The sequence below is a fragment of the Aspergillus stella-maris genome (assembly GCF_047715825.1).
Source record: "Aspergillus stella-maris strain CBS 113639 unplaced genomic scaffold BDV14scaffold_40, whole genome shotgun sequence".
NCBI classification, from domain to species: domain Eukaryota; kingdom Fungi; phylum Ascomycota; class Eurotiomycetes; order Eurotiales; family Aspergillaceae; genus Aspergillus; species Aspergillus stella-maris.
In genome coordinates, this window is record NW_027396834.1 from 123,846 (window position 1) to 141,429 (window position 17,584).

Genomic DNA, 17,584 nt, shown 5'->3' on the forward strand with positions numbered 1-17,584 from the left:
GTGTTGCTTGAGAATGGAGGGATGAATTCCTCTCTCCCCGATCTGCTTCTCTGCCTCTTATTCTTTTTTTCCCCACGAGATTCCTTCTCCGGATTCTGCTGCTGTCCAATCTTCACCAGTGTCCAAGAATGACACGCGTTGGATGTTGATCCATACCTGTTGCACCACCAAGCCTGCAGACTTCATACGACAAACATTCCAGGGTCAACCTAGAACATTCGTCGAGCAATACGACTACTAATACTACGACTCCCTGCTACCACGCCGCACGGCGAACCGCATCCACTCTAGCCACTATCAGATCTTGTTGTCAGCCCTTTTCGGCAGGTCCCAACGACACTCTGGTCTAGCCGACTGCCACTCTACCAGCGTCAGTCATTATTCTGCAAGTCACTCTATCTATCGCCCTTGTTCCCTTGTTGTTTCGATTCATACTCCGTCCGCCGAGTCCCACCACCTTGCCGGTGCCTTCACCAAGTCCCACTGCCGGCAAACCCTCGACCCTCAGTGGTGTCAGTGTTACCCTGGGTCTCAGACAAGCGCTGCTACTTTAATCCCAGCATCCGAGTGAACTCGCTGTCCACCTGGTCCATTCACAATATTCTTGTGTCCTGGATCTTCAGCGTCTTTAATACTCCGCTACCCGTCCTCATGGCTTGCTAAATCATCCCACCTGCATCGATAAGCTTATATCAACTATCTTTCGGCCACTGCTCACCTGCATAACCTAACATTGATCGGCGCCCTATTTTGACTCCGATTGGGGAAATTCCTAGTCAGCAATCCATACTCACCATGTCAAGCCCTCTATCCAAAGTCCTGCATAGAATGCAGGAACTCTTCTCCAACATTGTCGCCGCCCTGGAGACGATGCTGCAATTCCCATCACTGTTCCGCGACCCTTCGCGTAGTGGACGAAAGTCTTCGCATTCAGCTCTCTGGCGTCGAAAGGCCCTCGATGTCTTTGCCGACGAGATCGAGCGCGTCTTCACGAAACCTTTGACTGTACGAAACATGCTTACAATGTCAGAGGACATTCGCGAGCAATTCAGGACAGGTCTAGACTCAAGCCCGATTAATATGCTGCCGTCTTACAACATTGCGCTGCCTTCTGGTCTGGAGCAAGGTACATTCTTGGCTCTTGATGTTGGTGGTTCAACGATGCGTGTCGCTCTGATCGAGCTGCGCGGCAAAGGAGAGATGGAAGTCCTTCGTGTGTCCTCTTCACCAATTGACAACGAGGTGAAGTTGTTGGAGGGTACGTTGTTCTTTGACTGGATGGCCGGAAAGATTGAGGAAATGCTCCGGGAGGTCGGAACGAGCTATGGACGTGAGGACGCTCCCCTTTCCATGGGACTATCATGGTCTTTCCCGATTGAGCAGACCTCTATCAACAGTGGGCTGGTTATCCATATGGGTAAAGGTTTTCTATGCTCTATGGGAACAGTCGGTCAGGAACTAGGAGGTCTCATTGTCCAGTCATGTCAAAAGCGCAACCTCAACGTCAAGGTTGATGCGATTGTAAACGACAGCTCTGCTACGCTGCTCTCGCGAGCCTACGCCGACCCTGCCACTCGCATGTCGCTTATTCTCGGTACCGGCACCAATGTTGCGATTCACTTTCCTGTGCATGCTATTGGGCTCGGCAAATTTGGCGTCAGACCGGCCGGCTGGTTTGACTATGCTAAGCATGTCATCATCAACAGTGAGATGAGCATGTTCGGCGGCGGAGTCTTGCCGATGACCCGATGGGACGACATCCTCAACCGCACCCACCTCAGACCTGACTACCAACCACTCGAGTACATGGCGACAGGCCGCTACCTTGGAGAGATTGTTCGACTAATCATCACCGAAGCCTCCGAGGCTGCGGGTCTTTTCGGAGGAGAACTTCCCCACTCTATGCGAGATGCTTATTCTTTTGACACTAGCATTGTTGCTTTTATCGAGGCCGACTCATCACCTCTTCTTACAGCCTCAGCCACACTTCTCCAGAAGGAGCACAACTTTGCCAGTCCGCCTTCCCCTGAAGATCTCCAATTCCTCCTCCGTGTCTGCCAAACCGTCTCCAGGCGCGCAGCTGGATACCTTGCGACGGCCATCCACAGCATGTGGTGTTTGCGTAACGAAGCCGAATCTCCCAACTCTCCTCCCTCGCCGTCGGCTAAAGGCCCCAGCGAAGTGACTATTACAGAAAATGACAACTGTCTGTCAATCGCATGCGATGGCAGTGTCATCAACAAATATCCTGGCTTCAGAGACCGCTGCCAAACATACCTTAACCAGCTTACTCAGGAGACCAACACCTCCCAAGGATTGCAGGTCTCGGATGGTGTTCCATGCATCCGTCTAGAGCCTGCACCAGAAAGTGCCATCTTTGGCGCGGCAGTTGCCGTTGCCGTCGCTGTGGCTGAAAAGAAATCCGACCAGGTGCTTCTGTGAGGCGCCTTGTCTATGAGACAAACATTTGCATTAAACGGTGTTGATATCATCTGAGCTGGTTATTTTTCATGTTTCTATTCATGTATGTCATTCATCGCGAGGTGTTTCAGGGCTCATCGTCATTTTCATTTTCAGTCTGCTTGATTGCATATACGAGTTTAGCTAGGGGCTTGTTCTCAGCCTAGGCAATAGGAATAGAAGGTGTACATAATGGTAATCATATTTAGCATGAAATTGAAGCCACTATTGCATATTACGATTTTGGTATTCACAAAAACGGTGAGTCTTTGTCTGCCGTGAGTAAAGTAAAACTCGCTACTCCCGACAAAGATCCCGCAACAATTCCAACATCCTTTTCTGCAAAATCACCAGCTCATCCACCGACAACCTCCCCTGCTTCTCCGGCATAGCCGTCGGTATACCCGTGTCCCCGGAACGACCAGCAGCATTAGGGAAACCCGCCTTATCCACCCCGTCTCCTTCAGAGGTAACAAGACTCCTACTAGTACAGAAGAACGGCACGTCCAGCGCCTTGAGTTCCGCAAGCATGGCGTCAGCCATCTGCCGCGAAGCACGGTAAACCTTTGCGTCGTAGTTTGTGATTTCTGCCTGGTCTTCTGCTGCTGTCTGTTCATTGTTAGCTGTGAGTCTGGTAAATAGGAAGTCGGGCGGCATACAGAAACATCTTTCTCGTCTACAGGCGCGCCAACTTTCCGTCTATACCCAATCAGCACACACACATCAAACAGACGGGAAACGGGGAAGCAACATACAAAACCTCATCGAGTTCCCTCTTCTTCTCCTTCCTGGCGCTTTGCTTCTCCAGCAGCGCCTGCCGGCCCTTCCACCATTGCCGCTCGTGCTCGTGCTGCCGTCTAATGAGGTGTCGGATGCGCCGCTGGATTTCTTCGTTTGTGGCGACGGTGCGCATTACTTGTTTTAGTGCGGCCGGCCAGGTTGTTATGTTTGCTGAGGGTTGTTTGGGCTGGTCTTGGGTTAAAGGTTGAGGGTGAGTTCTGTTGGATAGTTTTGGTGCTTGGGGTTGAGATTGGGGTTGAGGCTGAGGCTGAATCTGGGCTAGTATTTGAGGGTGAGCCTCTGGAGGCTCGTAATTGTCCTCATTGTTGGGGTTGTATGAGAGTCCTGGCTGTTGTTGCGACTGGTTGGAGGCTGTTTGATTGGAGAATGCGGAGAGAGTTCTCAGGATGGCGTTGAGGTCGGGTGCGTTGTCTTGAGACATTGTATTCTTTGGAAATCATTTAATATACGAATTATATGTCTCGAAATACACAGACCAAGTAAATTGCTGTAGAACGTAGATGTAGATGGTGTGGTGTAGTTGATAGTGTGGAGTCTTGGCAAACTAACCCGTGGAAGGACGCGGCGGTCATCGCATCAGTCGATCCAACGAAACACAGCCTTGGCTGAAAATTTCCCGGTTCAAGGACTCACCATCACAGCCGTCATCACGCTGCACCCCAGCCAGCCAAGCAATTTATCTCTCTTCTTCTGATGCTCGATTTCAAGCTATAGACTTAATTGGGCTTCTCTCATCGCCTTTACTCATTTTCTTCTCTCCTCGCTCCCCTCTCCCCTCTCTTCCGCGACCCCGAAACAACATCGTACCACCATGTCCCGGTCCGCCGCAGACGCAACCCGCTTCACGGCCACAGGGCCCTACGCCAGCTCGAAGCCTAACGCGACACCTTACAAGCTCCCCGGGTTCATGGCTAAGGATGGAACAAAGACACAGAGCACTGGTAATGGCAGCAGTGGCAACGGCAACGGCAACGGCGCCGGGCCAACAGGGAACGGACAGGAGACGCCCAGGGAAAAGGTTGAGCGGCTGCGAGCACAGGCACGGGCAGCCCGGTTAGCGCAGTCGACGTCGAAGATGGACAGCATGGTTGAATTTGGGCGGCGGTTCGCGAACAAGGCACATAAGACGATGGTTTATACGCTTATTACCGCGTCTGGTATGATGCACGAATTCCGCATTAGGGAGTAGCCAGAGGACTAATGATGCATTCTATCTAGGTATCTGCGGTGTCCTCACGGTCTACTCGATGGTTTCTTTAACGCTATACAATCGTCGCCAGCGCGCCCTGTGGGTGGAGAAGGAAGTGCAGTCGCTGCATGACGCCCAAGTCGCGTATACGAACGGGACCGCCACAACCGAGCAATTGGAGATCTTGAAGAAGGAAAAGATCGGCGAGATCGTGCAGCAAAAGCAAGATGAGGAGAAGGCTCAACGGCCGTGGAACAGGGCCAAGGCCTACCTCCTGGGTGGCTTGGTGGGTGGCTTGAAGACTGAGGAGACCCCTTCATCGAAGACCCCCGCCAGTGTGGAGAGCAATAAGCCTGGGGTCCTGGAGGCCCTCAACAACGCAGCTGAATCTAAGCTGAGCTCAGCCGGTTCCTCCGCTGCCCCCGCTCCCGCCCCCGGTCCAGGGCAGCTGGATGCCATGGCCAACAACGCAGAGGCAGCCGCCAAGGAGACAACGAAGAGCTGGAAGAGCTGGCTTACCGGTCGGTGAATGGGGCCTGAATCGGATAAGCAAAGCGACGATATTTGAACATTCGAGATATAGATTGTGCCCGAGCGCCCCACCTACCTGAGTGCTCTTGAGCTGAGCTCTTGAGCTGAGCTCTCGAGGTACTACCCCGTTCCTCAATTGGCCTGCTCAGTTGCCCCGGACTTCCCTCCTCATCATTGCATCGCATCGGGTGTGTTCTTCCCTTATTTTTCGTCTCCATTGTAGTTTACCAACTCGGGTTCTGGCGTCCTCTGGTGTCTTCGTTGAATATTCAAACCTATGTACTTAATACTGGGTCCGCATTATGTGATGTACATATACAGCCTCTCATCTTGGTCTTTAGAAAATCTGCAGAAAACTCAGCTAGACTAGACCCTTCTTGCACTGCGTAAGGCTGTAAGGCTGTCGGAACTCGGCAACTGCCCAATTTCTCCAAGTATAAAATGTCGCTGCCTGCTGTAACTTGTTCTAAATTCGTGACCAATAATTCCGAATGGAAACCGAACCACTCAGCCACATCCCGAAAAACAGAAGCAGCCAGGAACCCGACTGCCTGCCTGATATTATTAGAAAGCGCAAGATGCTTCCAGCTGAGTCGATAGGGATCATTCGTGGCTGTTCATCTGTCATCTGCACTCCGAACTCCCGTTCCTTCTCTGAGATCCGAGTCCGTGTCCGTAGGTAGGCAGATTGATAATGGCAGTAAGCCACACTGCGGTGGCTGAGTGGTGGCACAGCGTGTATGTACGTAATGCTCGGAATGGTAAGCACTCTGAGTGTCTACTGGCTGGGGCTGGAATCATATGGGCTTGGCCGGGATCGCCGCAGTCCACGAGCAGTTTCGTCACCCGCGCCTAACTGGATGGAGACTCACTCGGCGCCGCGATTCATCCGCACAACAATGAGCAAGTGAGCCATGCTTGCATGGAATGGTGCGAGACGAATCCTGTCATCCCCTCATCATCCTGCAGGAAATGGAATCTTCTGTGAAACTGCCATGTTGAGAAGGCTGCGTGGTGATCAATCGGCTCCAGTTGGCTGGGTCGCGAAGTTCGTGCGCAATCAGCGTGCAGCGGCGGGAGTCTCAGCCCTGCGGCAGTACTGAGGGGGGCTCAGCCACTCCACCTCCCATTGACTGATGTATTCGATTCATAGAACCCCACCGCCATCTGCGTAATGGGAAAACGGCAGCCTAGCAATCTTACCGATCGAGCGCCCGCAGAATCCGGGGCGACATGCCTGCTGCGCCTGTTTGCTGACGGTATTCGGCTCTGTATTCGTCGGAAGTTAGTGGTGTGAATTGTGAATTGAGCGTAATCTCATGGGCTCTTTGGGTTTCTCGGCGGCTGGATTGTCCTGTCTCAGCGGTTGGCGGGGTCCTTTGTGTCCTTTCTTCAGCTAGCTGCTAGGCATCTGACTTTATGTTATAAAAGGTCCTGGATCCCACGGCTCAGAGTATCCTCTTTCATTCATCACTCACACACTCTTCTGCTACTTCATCAAGAATCCTTTTACTCTTCCAACAACACTCGATCTACCAAAACTACTTTCCACTACTTCCACCACATCTTCACAATGTCTGGACCTTACGACCACAACAACCAGGGTTACTACAACCAGGGCGGTTACCAGCAGGGCGGATACCCCCAGCAGGGTGGCTACCCTCAGCAAGGCTACAACCAGGACCCCTACGCCCAGCAACAGTACGGCCAGTCCCACTCTCCTCAGCCCTACGACAGCCAGCGCGGCGGTTCCGCCGACTACTACGGCCAACAGCAGCACCACCAGCAGGGCTACGGCCAGGACCAGTACGGACAGCAGCAGCAGTACGGCCAGCAACAGTATGATTGCCTTCCATCTCTACCACCCCACAAAGATCATCCACTGACATCACACCTCATAGATACGGACAGGAAGGTCCCGGCGGAGCCCAAGAGGGTGAGCGCGGTCTCGGCGGTGCCGTTGCCGGTGGTCTGGCAGGTGCCTTTGCCGGCCACAAGGTCAACCACGGCTTCCTTGGTACAATCGGCGGTGCCATCGTCGGCAGTCTCGCCCAAGACGCCTTGAAGGATAAGAAGGACAAGAAGCATGACGGACACGGCCAGGGCTACTACGGCGATCAGCAATCGCAGTACGGCGGCTCCCACCACTCCGGCCATTCCTCGAAGCTCGACTCCCTTGGCAGCTTCTTCAACAAGAAATAAGTGACTTGACTTTTGACGTCTTTGTCTATTACGGCCGCTTGTCTCTTTCCTTTCAGCCTACGGCTATGAGGTTATGATTGTGGATTGATTATCATCATGATGTGCTTTGTGTCCTTGTTTTGTCTTTGTACTCTCATCGGTTGGGATTGTTAGAATAGGATGGTTGGTTATGGGTTTTCTTTGTCTCATTGTGATATACTGTTGTGCATTTCATGATACCGATGCTGTTACTTTACATCGAAGAATGATTTGATCTTTTGACCCACCCTTGACTTTCCCCTATACAAACGTAGCAACTTCTTTGTAAACATGTAAAAACTGTCCATAACCGTCCAACTGCTTCCTCAGATCACTCCACTCGACACTGAAAGTATCTCTCGAAAGCGTGATCGATTAATCTTCCCGTGACCTCCTTAGCAATCTAAACCGATCACGAGCATTACATGTCATGAGATCTATACAAGGGATCGCGAGGCTCAAGGTCAGTACGCTGACTTACAGAAATGAGCAACTGATATTTGAATCGATGTAATTCCATTTGCAAATTGGATGAGATTGGTAGTTAAGAGTCAAAAGGTGGAAAGCCGGATTCTATAGTAGACAAATCGGGCTAGACGCTACACCTGTAGCTGATGCCTCAGGCAGAATACGTAGTGCCAAGCCAGCATCAAAAGTTCGAGCGGAAGAAACGAAACTCCTCCGCAAAGCCATCGGACCCAAAATAACCCCCAACCACCAGACAAGATGATTGTACGGCAAATGTTCGCGCGGCAGAGTATGTTGCTCTTCAATTTTTAGATTTGACTGATTATGGAATGTCCTGCTAATCGCTGACAACTGCAGGTCGCCAACTCCTCGCTCTCAACCGCCAGGTCTACATCCCGAGAAGATTTCAGTCAACAGAGACACAGACACCGACGCGAGTTGACACGATAGATTTTCCTTCAATTGATGAACCTGGCTCCCGGGCTTCCAACGGAGATGCTATCGTCCCTGCCATAACACCCGGATCAAGCTCAGGAGTCCAGAAGCCGACAAACCACCGTATGATGAGGCCCGTCTCCGCATACACATAAGCAATTAAGTTGACTTACGCTCTCTTCTTCAATCTTAGGTTCTCAATTCCAAAAACTCGGCAGTTCCATCACAAACGCCTACGAACCCGAAGACCTCATCCGCAACCCTCCCTCTGTTCAAGACATAACCCTCGAACTCCTTCTCGCTTCCCAAACCCACCTCGGCCACTCGACTTCGCGCTGGAACCCGCGCAACTCGCGATACATCTTCGGTATCCGCGACGGCATCCATATCATCTCGCTAGACGTCACAGCCGCGTACCTGCGCCGCGCCGCCAGCGTCGTCGAACAAGTCGCCTTCTACGGCGGCCTGATTCTCTTTGCCGGTACAAGGCCCGGCCAGAAGCGCATCGTTGTTCGTGCCGCGGAGCTCGCGCAGAGTTATCATGTCTTTGAGCGGTGGATCCCGGGTTCCTTGACGAACGGCGAGCAGATCCTCGGACACTGCGAAAGGAAGGTAGTTAACGCGTTTGATGAGGAGTTGCCTGAGGAACAGGGCAAGCTTGCTGGAAAGGCTACTCTTAAGCCGGACCTCGTTGTCTGTCTTAACCCGCTCGAGAACGAGCCTCTCCTGCACGAGTGCGGGCTGAACAACATCCCCACGATCGGAATCATCGATACAGACGCCGACGCGAGCAAAGTTACCTACCCCATCCCCGCAAACGATGACAGTCTCCGCGCTGTGGGTGTTATCGCTGGTGTACTGGGACGGTCCGGACAGGTAGGTCAGAAGAGGAGACTCGAGAGGGCTAAAATCATGCAGGAGAAGCATAGCCTGGCTGCCCAGGATGCCGAGCGGAAAGAGCAGGCGGCTAAGGGCACGGACGACTTTGCGAAGGAAGAGGAGGAGGCTGCTTAGTCGATCTCTCTTTACTCGTTGGTCTTGTTCGTGCCTTGCTTGCTTACTGGGATTTGATTTTAGGGCTTGTATGTATGTATGTATGTATGTATAGATATTATATTGTATTAACAGATTTTATTGGTACACGTCTTACTTTACTAAGCTGTCATGTCCGGCTTTCTACTAGCAACTGGAGTACACAGCTCATGTGGGCAACTGATAAATGCATTATTGGCAATGTCATTAATGTCATTGATATATCGGACTTGTCCTTATCGTGGACTACACAGAACACTTCATGATGAAAACCACCAGTCCAAAGGTCTAGGATGAACTTTTCCTTCTGCAAGAACTTTTGCCCCTTGTTGAATAAAGCCGACGTGGATATCTAAACTGGAAAGGAAACCATTCTATGCGATTATATATGAGTTGTCATATATCACGTTCTCTAACCCAGAGCTCTCATGGTAAGTTCGACACTAGATAAATCAGTCAGTAAATCAGCCCAGGTTAAGAGCAGTGCGAAAGGGGGGAAATAGGACATACACAGCAAAAGTTCCTGCGGAAACTGGCATAGCCCTAAGCAGCGTAGGGCCCAGCCCCTTCCAGAAGCCCATCATCCCCTCGGTAGCCCAAACCTTCTTGAAGCAGTCCCGCATAGAGCTAAACTGCTGCGTCGCGCCGAACGAATCGCACTGCATCTTACTCTTGACCACATCAAGCGGGTAAGAGGACAGCCAGAGCGCCTCACCCGCTAAACCACCATACGTCGCGACCTTGAGAGACGAAATATCCTCGCGCTTGACGTTGTTGCGCTTTGCGTCCTGGTTCATGAGGAATTCGAATGTCAGGAACCACACGCCGTAAGCCTGAATTTCACGCAGGTATGTAACGGCTTGTCCGCGGTAGAGACCCTTCCAGAATCCGCCCTGGTTCACGAGCTTGCGGATACAGTCGAGCGGGCCGGTGTACAGGCGGTCGGCGCCATGGGGCTGCGTCTGGAGACGGATACGGACGTGCTCGATGGGGCCCGAGAGGAAGGAGTTTGTGATACCAGCGAAACCACCGGCCATGTAGTACTGGCCGTAGCCGAGCGTGCTGTCGGCGTATTTCTTGTGGTTGAGGTCTTCGAGACGGCGGCGGGCTTCGTGGAAAGCACCAAATTGGACGCTGACCTGGTCGATGTGAGCTTGTTTAGGGCCATATAAGCAATTGCGGGAAGGCTTACGCATGCACCAATTCCGATGAGGGGGGTGAGGGTCCCTTTGTAGAAGGCGAAGGGGCCCTCTTTCTTCAAGATCTGCGAGGCGCAGTCGAGGGCGCTGGAATAGTTGGTTGTCGTTTGGAGTCGCACCTTGACGATATCTGCGGGGGGTTAGCTGAGGGCGGCATACCGATCAATTGAGATGCGTACCGAAGGGTTGTCCTGAGAGATAATTAGCGACAATGTTTATAGTCATTGTGTGTCATTTTAAGAACATGATACAGTCAACCACAATCACCCGCAATCTCCCCGCACTGCGTCTTTGAAGATAGCGGGGTCTTTGATTCGAACCCAATTGTACAAACCCCAAGGCAAAAGGCAGAAAGCAACCAAGAAGGATAAGGAGAGATTATCATCACATACCAAGAAGGACCTGTGCGATTCCACCAGCAGCGCCCGCTCCAAGATCCTTGATCATCCGCAGGGCTCCCTCATCATGGTGTTCCAGAATCTCGGGTTCCATTGTGCTTATGGCTCCGGCGCAGGGCAATTGGAACTGCAGGGGGTTCGTCGGGCTGTAGCCAGGAAGGGGAGCAAGAACAGAGACCGTGTAAGAGGAAGGCGCAAGAATTGGAGAGCGCAGGAGGCAGATGAGCTGCTTATCAGGAATTATCACCTCAGCGCCCGCAGCTCGGAGCAGAATACGGGCCTCTGATTGGTCCTCACGTGAGCTGCAGGCGGGAAACCAAAACTTATCGGCGGAGTCTCTTTCTTTTCCCTTCGGAGCTGGCCTGATCATCCGAGGAAAACATCTAGACGCTGCGACAATGCACAGGCGGTCCGTTGTCCAGGTATGTTCCGCTTTTCTGGTGTCTGGATTTTATGTCGGTCGTTACTGACAGAAAACAACAGCTCTCACGCCATAATGCCGTCCAGTGGCCCGGTACAGCCCGACTCCGAGATGCCGCTGTAGTCCGCTCTTCACGACGATGCTTCCATCCCTCATTAACCACATCTTCTAATGGCCCTCGCTGGGGAGCCAGGATACAACTACAACAACAAGCATCAACCCCCGCTTTGAGTCCAGAGGAACAAGCTCTCCGAAACGCCCTGTTGTCGAAGTCTACCGAGCAAAAGCAGCAGCAGCCGCAACAAGAAAAACAACCACGACCTCCTCGACAACCTCCGCAATATGTACCGCAGGAATCGCAATCACGAAGCCGGATAGTACCGGATTCGCCACAATCGCAGGCACCGCAATTCACGCCAAAACTGTCGCGTCCTGTACCGCGGAAACAATGGGGCCAATGGGGATCTCAACAGACCCTAAATCCAATACAACAAGACCCTGGATTGAATCGCATCAAATCCGAGCAGCGCCGTCAGACTAATGTTCCTTATCCATTAGATGATAGGGAGAGCAGGAATGGCCAGCCTCTCGCCAAATACGAAATCAATGGCCCAAAAACGCTACCAGGGGCACTGCGACATCAAGATTGGACGTGTCCTGACTGCGGTCAACTTTGTTTTGGCAAGCATACGCTCTGTCCCTTATGTAAAGCACGCAGACCGATACCCAAGGACTTTCATCCAAGCAAGAGCAATCTGCAACGTCGTGGGAATAATTATTTTAATCCTCCTGATAGAAACGATACCTGGAAATGCCCCGGATGTGGGTTTCCTTGCTTCAACACCCGGTGGTACTGTCCGAAATGCAACACGAAAAAACCCAGGGGAGACCATGATCATCTTCCAGCAGAACGTCGCACGAATACCGTCAGGGACCTCCGCCTTGTTCCTTCGGCGGATTCATCTGGTAACTCGGTCGCGGATGACTTGAAGATTCGCAAAATCGTTCCACAGAGCCGCGAAACCGATGAACGCCAGCCCACTCCTAGGCAGACGGCATTCTGGAAGCACGCGGCCGCGAAAGCAGCTGCGGAGGAAGCACAAGAATTCGATGAAGAAGGAGGTTACGGATCCCAACGACGAGCCAAGGTCGCAAAACCCAAGGGCCCCGACTTCGAGTCAGACTCTTACTCGGAACGCGCTAGAGAACGCGATGGATCTGGAACCCGTGATAAGAAGTCGGTTCGGCGAGGAGCCCGTGGGCGCGAATCTGAAGAGGCAGGCGAAGAGGAGTTTGATATTGATGAATACTATAAGCAACGCGAGGAGCGAAAGAAGCAAAAGAAGCAAAGGGCTCGGGAGAAGGAGGTGGCTGAACCAGAAGCGAAGCCACTATATCTTCCCGAGTTCATCAGTGTGAGCAACCTTGCCGATGTCTTTGGCATGCGCCCGGCACAGCTCGTTCAGCAGATGGAAGAGATGGGTTTTGAAGATGTTTCTTACAGCCATGTTCTCGATGCTGAAACAGCTGGGTTGGTTGCTACTGAATTTGGCTATGACCCTATGGTCGACACCGGCGCGGAGAACGATCTCACCGCCGCACCGATACCAGAAGACAAGTCGATTTGGCCGTCTAGGCCTCCGGTTGTCACTATTATGGGCCACGTTGACCACGGAAAGACGACGATTCTGGACTGGCTGCGCAAGGCCTCGGTCGCTGCATCAGAGCACGGAGGCATCACTCAGCACATTGGTGCGTTCTCTGTTGGTATGCCATCCGGCAAGAAAATCACATTTCTTGACACACCCGGTCACGCCGCTTTTCTTGATATGCGCCGACGTGGTGCCGATGTGACGGATATTGTGGTCCTGGTAGTAGCTGCCGATGACAGTGTCAAGCCGCAAACTATCGAGGCTATCAAGCATGCCACAAGTGCCAAGGTTCCTGTCATTGTTGCCATCAGTAAGATCGACAAGGAGGGTATTGACCCGGAAAAGGTCAAACAAGACCTGTCTGTTAATGGCATCTACGTTGAAGACTATGGTGGTGATGTTCAGGCAATCGGCGTCAGTGGAAAGACAGGCCAAGGAATGCTGGAGCTTGAAGAGGCTATTATTACGCTTTCCGAGGTTCTTGATCATAGAGCGGATACCAATGGCTACGTCGAAGGTTGGGTCATTGAGGGTACGACAAAGAGCTACGGCCGTGTAGCGACCGTGCTTGTCCGGCGCGGTACCCTCCGGCCTGGCGATATCCTTGTTGCAGGCAAAACATGGACTCGCGTCCGCACTCTGAGGAACGAAGCTGGCGTCTCCATCTCCGAGGCTACGCCCGGTATGCCCGTTGAGGTTGATGGTTGGAGAGATCAGCCGGCGGCAGGATCGGAGATGTTGCAAGCCGGGGACGAACAACATGCCAAGGACGTCGTGGACTACCGACTTGAGAAGGAGGAGATTGAGAAGTTGAGTGAAGATACCACAGCCATCAATGAGGCCCGTCGTGAATTAGTCGCGAAGCGAGCAAAGGAGGCCGCAGAAGGCGAGGACTACGAAGAAGAAGAAATCACATCTGGGCCTAAGCCAGTCAACTTTATCATCAAAGCAGACGTTGACGGATCAGCTGAAGCCGTTCTCAACTCGGTCACCGCTGTGGGAAACAACGAGGTCTACGCTAGAGTCCTCCGTTCTGAAGTTGGACCCATCAGCGAGTCGGATATCGAGCTCGCTGCCGCTGCTAACGGACACATTATCACCTTCAACACGCCCATTGATTTAGCTATGTCACGATTGGCAGAGTCCTTAGCTGTCAGTATCAAGGAGCACAACATCATCTACAAGCTTGTCGACGATGTTAAGGATACACTAAGCGAGCAGCTCGCACCGACACTAACGCAGCGTGTCACTGGAGAAGCCGAAATTGGACAAATCTTCGAAATCTCTCTCAAGAGGCAGGCGAAGACCTTCATTGCTGGTTGCAAGGTTCGCAACGGACTGATCAACCGCACAAAGAAGGTTCGCGTCCTGAGAGGACAGGAGACTATTTACGACGGTAAGCCCTTTCCCTTCACGTCAACAACAACACCCTTATTAACAGGATCCAGGCTCAATTACATCCCTCAAGAACGTCAAGAAGGACGTGACGGAGATGCGCAAAGACACCGAGTGCGGTATCAGCTTCGAAGGCTGGACTGACTTTGCTGTCGGCGACCAGGTGCAATGCTACGAAGAGGTCTCCGAGAAGCGACACCTCTAATTTCCTACCCTTTCCGCTCTTCCGTGACAACAATGCTTTGTCACTGTATTTCTACCCTCTGATCTTCTTCTCTGTACAAAGCATCTACCGGCATTGGAAAACTTGGCTAAAGCCATATGTACATTACACTACTACAGCATCACGGATACCATGAGACTAAAAGAGTACAATTTACTCTTTCAGACACATACATACATACATACATACATAAACCCTATCTAGCCTTCCACCTCACCCTCCCCACCCACCTCGCCCAATCCCTAACATCCTCCCTTTCCAAAATCCTCTCAATGGTAAACCACTCCCTAGCAAGCTCCTCATTCCCCGCCATCCGATGCACAAACGAATGACAAGCCCGGCACAACCAAGCAACGCTATTCAACATCCACTCATCATGCCACCCCTTCTTGCGCACCTTCTCATGCACACCGCGCGGTATCAAATGATGATACGACAATGGGATCCAGTTCCGATCGCAGATCTCGCACGCCTCTGCGCGCGTCGTTACCCACATTGGCGGTGGGCGTGTGGCAGAGGGGATGTACTCGGTTAGCACCTTGGATAGGAGGGACGGCGGGTCGAGGTCCGGACTGTACCCGTATGTTTGGAGGGTGTCGGGAATGCTGCTTGGTAAAGGGTTGGATAGAGACTCTAGTGTTGTATGGGATAATGGAATGGAGTAAGTGTCGGCAAGAGCTGGCGAGTGTTGAAGAGCAGAATATGAGAGCGTTTTTAGCTCTTCTGGGGTTGTGCTGAAGATTTCGGATGCTATGAACTGTGTGTTTCTCGTTAGTATACGTCATACGCCCATTATATATATTTGGCGGGAAGAAGTACATCGATGAAATCAGCCAACTCTTCCGGATTTTCTTCTGCAGAGCTAGTGGCCGAGGATCTATCTTCAGAGTCGGCATCTTTCCGTTTGGCTGTCTTGGATGCTCTATATGATCTCCGCTTGGGAGTCTTCTTGGGCTTATGCCTGTTGCTCTTCGCGATGATAACGCTGGACACGCACTCGCGGAAGACGGCGTAATTCTCGGAGGAGTCGGCGGTAGCCATTGTAGGAACATTCAACAATTCCTATACAGTGGCAAAAGGGCAAGAGAGCACTCTAAATAAATAGGAACTCTCGAGATCTTTTGACCCAAGTCGACTTGGTTGAGCTTCAAACCGGGGTCCCAAACGGGCAGTATTAAGCTGCAACCGATCGATGACGCGAAATGACTCTTCAAGCTAAGTGGCAATCAAGCTTTACGTGCCAGGTCTACGAAATTCTACAATTGCATCAGATCGAATCGATCATTACACAAACCAAAGGGTAAATCGACGATATGTACCGCAGAAGAATTTTCCAAACGCTCCACGAGGGAGAAGAAGAATTTGGGGTAAGTCGGCGGAGAAAAGATAAACAATTCTCTTCTAACCTTCCATTTCCCCTCCAGAAAGATCCATTGAGAGATGAGGACTTCAGAGTGAATAGGAAGGAGTGATCAGTATAGTAAAAGAAAAGAAAAAGAAGAGGAAGAGGCGAAGAGATTGTGGGCTTTTATACTCGGGACTGTGGTGGACTCACCTCACCGCCTGCTGCCGTGGGAAAGGGAAGGTTCCTTATCGATAAACACCAATTGGGTTTGGGAGCACAAACAATAGTCGCGGTGCTCGGAACTGAGCAGGCAGCAATTGCAACATCTCAAACGCTCGTTCTGACACCGACCACTTGGTCTTTCGGAGGTCGTTTTTGGAATTAAATCTTGGACTCCGAATTTGGGTTTGCAATGCCTCTGGGTATGAGTAAAGCCGCCTGGCTTTATCCGCTTTGCGTATGCTCCCAATGTTATTGCTTCAGCTTCACCTGGCTAACACCGACTCTTTAGGGAATCTACTACTTCGCCTCCCACCGTTTCCTCTGGCCTCTCTTCAAAGCCCGCCTGATCCCAATTGTCCTTATCTCCGCCTTCATCTACACAATCCTCTTCCTTTTCGCCTACATCCCCCAAGTAGCCTTCCTCGCCATTTTCCAAGGCCGCGCCGCATGGGTTAGCGGCGCATTCCTAGTCCTCGGCGAAGGCGCAGCAATCGTAGCCGGTCTCTTTGAAGCCTTCTTCGTCGATGAGACACTGGTGGATATATTTGATGCAGTGATGGTAAACGAGGGCCAGGGCGAACTGGTTGCAGCACGCCGCGTGCTTCATCCGCAGGGCGACGACGTCGTCAAGAGGCTAGGCAAGCCGACGCAGAACGCAGTCTACTCGCCCTTTTCCCTGCGCCAGATCCTAGAATTCATTGTTCTGCTGCCGCTGAATTTTATCCCTGTTGCGGGCACGCCGATGTTCCTGATTTTGACAGGGTACCGGGGCGGGCCGTTTCATCATTGGCGGTATTTTCAGCTGTTGGATTTGACAAAGCAGGAGAGGAAGGAGAGGGCTCGCAAGAGGCAGTTGCAGTATACCACGTAAGTTTTGAGTGCACAGGCGCCTCGGGATATCCGTTACTGACGTTATTGGCAGGTTTGGAACGGTGGCTTTGGTCCTGCAATTGGTGCCTGTGCTGTCTATGTTCTTTTTGATGTCGACTGCAGTTGGGGCGGCGTTGTGGGCAACTGAGATTGAGAATCGGCGGCCGTTATTGGGTAGACGGCCTGACCGAGATGCACTATATCGAGACCAAGATGGCTTGCTATGACTTCAGGGCAATCTCGATCATACAGTAGTTGTTCTGTTTATATCAACCAATGGATACCAATTAACATGATTTGGAATTTTAACTTTGTCTATATGGTCCATACTAGGGTCTATGAAGTCTTGGACCTGCATCTGAAACCGGAGTTTAGACTCCCGCGCCCCAAAAAGTCAATCCGGCATACGACAAGGCGTGGAACTCTACTCACCTTCCAATACGATTCCACGATCTGTCGCAGCCTTGCCCGGTATGTATGCATGCGAGATTTTGTTTCAAATATCCCCGTTGCAAATAACCACAGGCTCGAGACTGTTGCCTCTTTAGTCTACAGGAGTGATTTCCCTGTCTGCCAGCCTCTCATTCGTGGCATCCTGCAGCCGAGAGGAAGTATATTTCACGTGACCTGCTCATACAGGAAGGTGAGGCACGACGTTCCATCGTCAGGGCGCGAGTAGTCTTCCAGAAGCCAGATTGCGCCAGGCATCGGAATAGTGATACT

The 17,584-nt window shown here is 51.8% G+C and overlaps 9 protein-coding genes across 9 annotated transcripts; 6 read left to right on the forward strand and 3 right to left on the reverse strand.

Moving 5' to 3' along the window:
• Positions 1 to 795: 795 nt before the first annotated feature.
• On the forward strand, positions 796 to 2,442 carry BDV14DRAFT_190838 (putative hexokinase; the record flags this gene model as incomplete). The annotated part of the gene is made up of 1 exon (XM_073771394.1): positions 796 to 2,442. The coding sequence occupies one exon, from the start codon at positions 796 to 798 to the stop codon at positions 2,440 to 2,442; it is 1,647 nt and encodes a 548-aa protein (XP_073626510.1).
• A 238-nt stretch (positions 2,443 to 2,680) lies between these two features.
• On the reverse strand, positions 2,681 to 3,915 carry BDV14DRAFT_176382 (uncharacterized protein). The gene is made up of 3 exons (XM_073769237.1): positions 3,216 to 3,915; positions 3,120 to 3,159; positions 2,681 to 3,069 (listed from the first exon to the last, which is right to left on the reverse strand). The coding sequence occupies exons 1-3, from the start codon at positions 3,680 to 3,682 to the stop codon at positions 2,758 to 2,760; spliced, it is 819 nt and encodes a 272-aa protein (XP_073626511.1). The 5' UTR covers positions 3,683 to 3,915; the 3' UTR covers positions 2,681 to 2,757.
• BDV14DRAFT_89013 (cytochrome c oxidase assembly protein COX14) lies at positions 3,863 to 5,364 on the forward strand. Its single transcript, XM_073777790.1, has 2 exons — positions 3,863 to 4,418; positions 4,480 to 5,364. The coding sequence occupies exons 1-2, from the start codon at positions 4,073 to 4,075 to the stop codon at positions 4,977 to 4,979; spliced, it is 846 nt and encodes a 281-aa protein (XP_073626512.1). The 5' UTR covers positions 3,863 to 4,072; the 3' UTR covers positions 4,980 to 5,364.
• A 1,190-nt stretch (positions 5,365 to 6,554) lies between these two features.
• On the forward strand, positions 6,555 to 7,183 carry hel10 (putative high expression lethality protein Hel10; the record flags this gene model as incomplete). The annotated part of the gene is made up of 2 exons (XM_073773833.1): positions 6,555 to 6,820; positions 6,883 to 7,183. The coding sequence occupies 2 exons, from the start codon at positions 6,555 to 6,557 to the stop codon at positions 7,181 to 7,183; spliced, it is 567 nt and encodes a 188-aa protein (XP_073626513.1).
• A 511-nt stretch (positions 7,184 to 7,694) lies between these two features.
• On the forward strand, positions 7,695 to 9,245 carry BDV14DRAFT_176388 (mitochondrial 37S ribosomal protein uS2m). The gene is made up of 3 exons (XM_073769238.1): positions 7,695 to 7,958; positions 8,027 to 8,227; positions 8,298 to 9,245. Exons 1-3 carry the CDS (start codon positions 7,928 to 7,930, stop codon positions 9,116 to 9,118), a joined length of 1,053 nt encoding a protein of 350 aa, XP_073626514.1. The 5' UTR covers positions 7,695 to 7,927; the 3' UTR covers positions 9,119 to 9,245.
• A 64-nt stretch (positions 9,246 to 9,309) lies between these two features.
• BDV14DRAFT_176390 (putative mitochondrial carrier protein (Ymc1)) lies at positions 9,310 to 11,024 on the reverse strand. The gene is made up of 5 exons (XM_073769239.1): positions 10,728 to 11,024; positions 10,515 to 10,526; positions 10,329 to 10,465; positions 9,647 to 10,275; positions 9,310 to 9,579 (listed from the first exon to the last, which is right to left on the reverse strand). Exons 1-5 carry the CDS (start codon positions 10,825 to 10,827, stop codon positions 9,549 to 9,551), a joined length of 909 nt encoding a protein of 302 aa, XP_073626515.1. The 5' UTR covers positions 10,828 to 11,024; the 3' UTR covers positions 9,310 to 9,548.
• On the forward strand, positions 11,009 to 14,649 carry BDV14DRAFT_176393 (translation initiation factor 2). Its single transcript, XM_073769240.1, has 3 exons — positions 11,009 to 11,155; positions 11,217 to 14,202; positions 14,255 to 14,649. Exons 1-3 carry the CDS (start codon positions 11,132 to 11,134, stop codon positions 14,404 to 14,406), a joined length of 3,162 nt encoding a protein of 1,053 aa, XP_073626516.1. The 5' UTR covers positions 11,009 to 11,131; the 3' UTR covers positions 14,407 to 14,649.
• On the reverse strand, positions 14,483 to 16,052 carry BDV14DRAFT_89130 (HNH endonuclease). Its single transcript, XM_073777792.1, has 3 exons — positions 15,744 to 16,052; positions 15,244 to 15,670; positions 14,483 to 15,181 (listed from the first exon to the last, which is right to left on the reverse strand). The coding sequence occupies exons 2-3, from the start codon at positions 15,463 to 15,465 to the stop codon at positions 14,621 to 14,623; spliced, it is 783 nt and encodes a 260-aa protein (XP_073626517.1). The 5' UTR covers positions 15,466 to 15,670; positions 15,744 to 16,052; the 3' UTR covers positions 14,483 to 14,620.
• BDV14DRAFT_176398 (EI24 domain-containing protein) lies at positions 15,900 to 17,155 on the forward strand. Its single transcript, XM_073769241.1, has 3 exons — positions 15,900 to 16,226; positions 16,281 to 16,858; positions 16,914 to 17,155. The coding sequence occupies exons 1-3, from the start codon at positions 16,182 to 16,184 to the stop codon at positions 17,086 to 17,088; spliced, it is 798 nt and encodes a 265-aa protein (XP_073626518.1). The 5' UTR covers positions 15,900 to 16,181; the 3' UTR covers positions 17,089 to 17,155.
• The last annotated feature ends 429 nt before the right edge of the window (positions 17,156 to 17,584 follow it).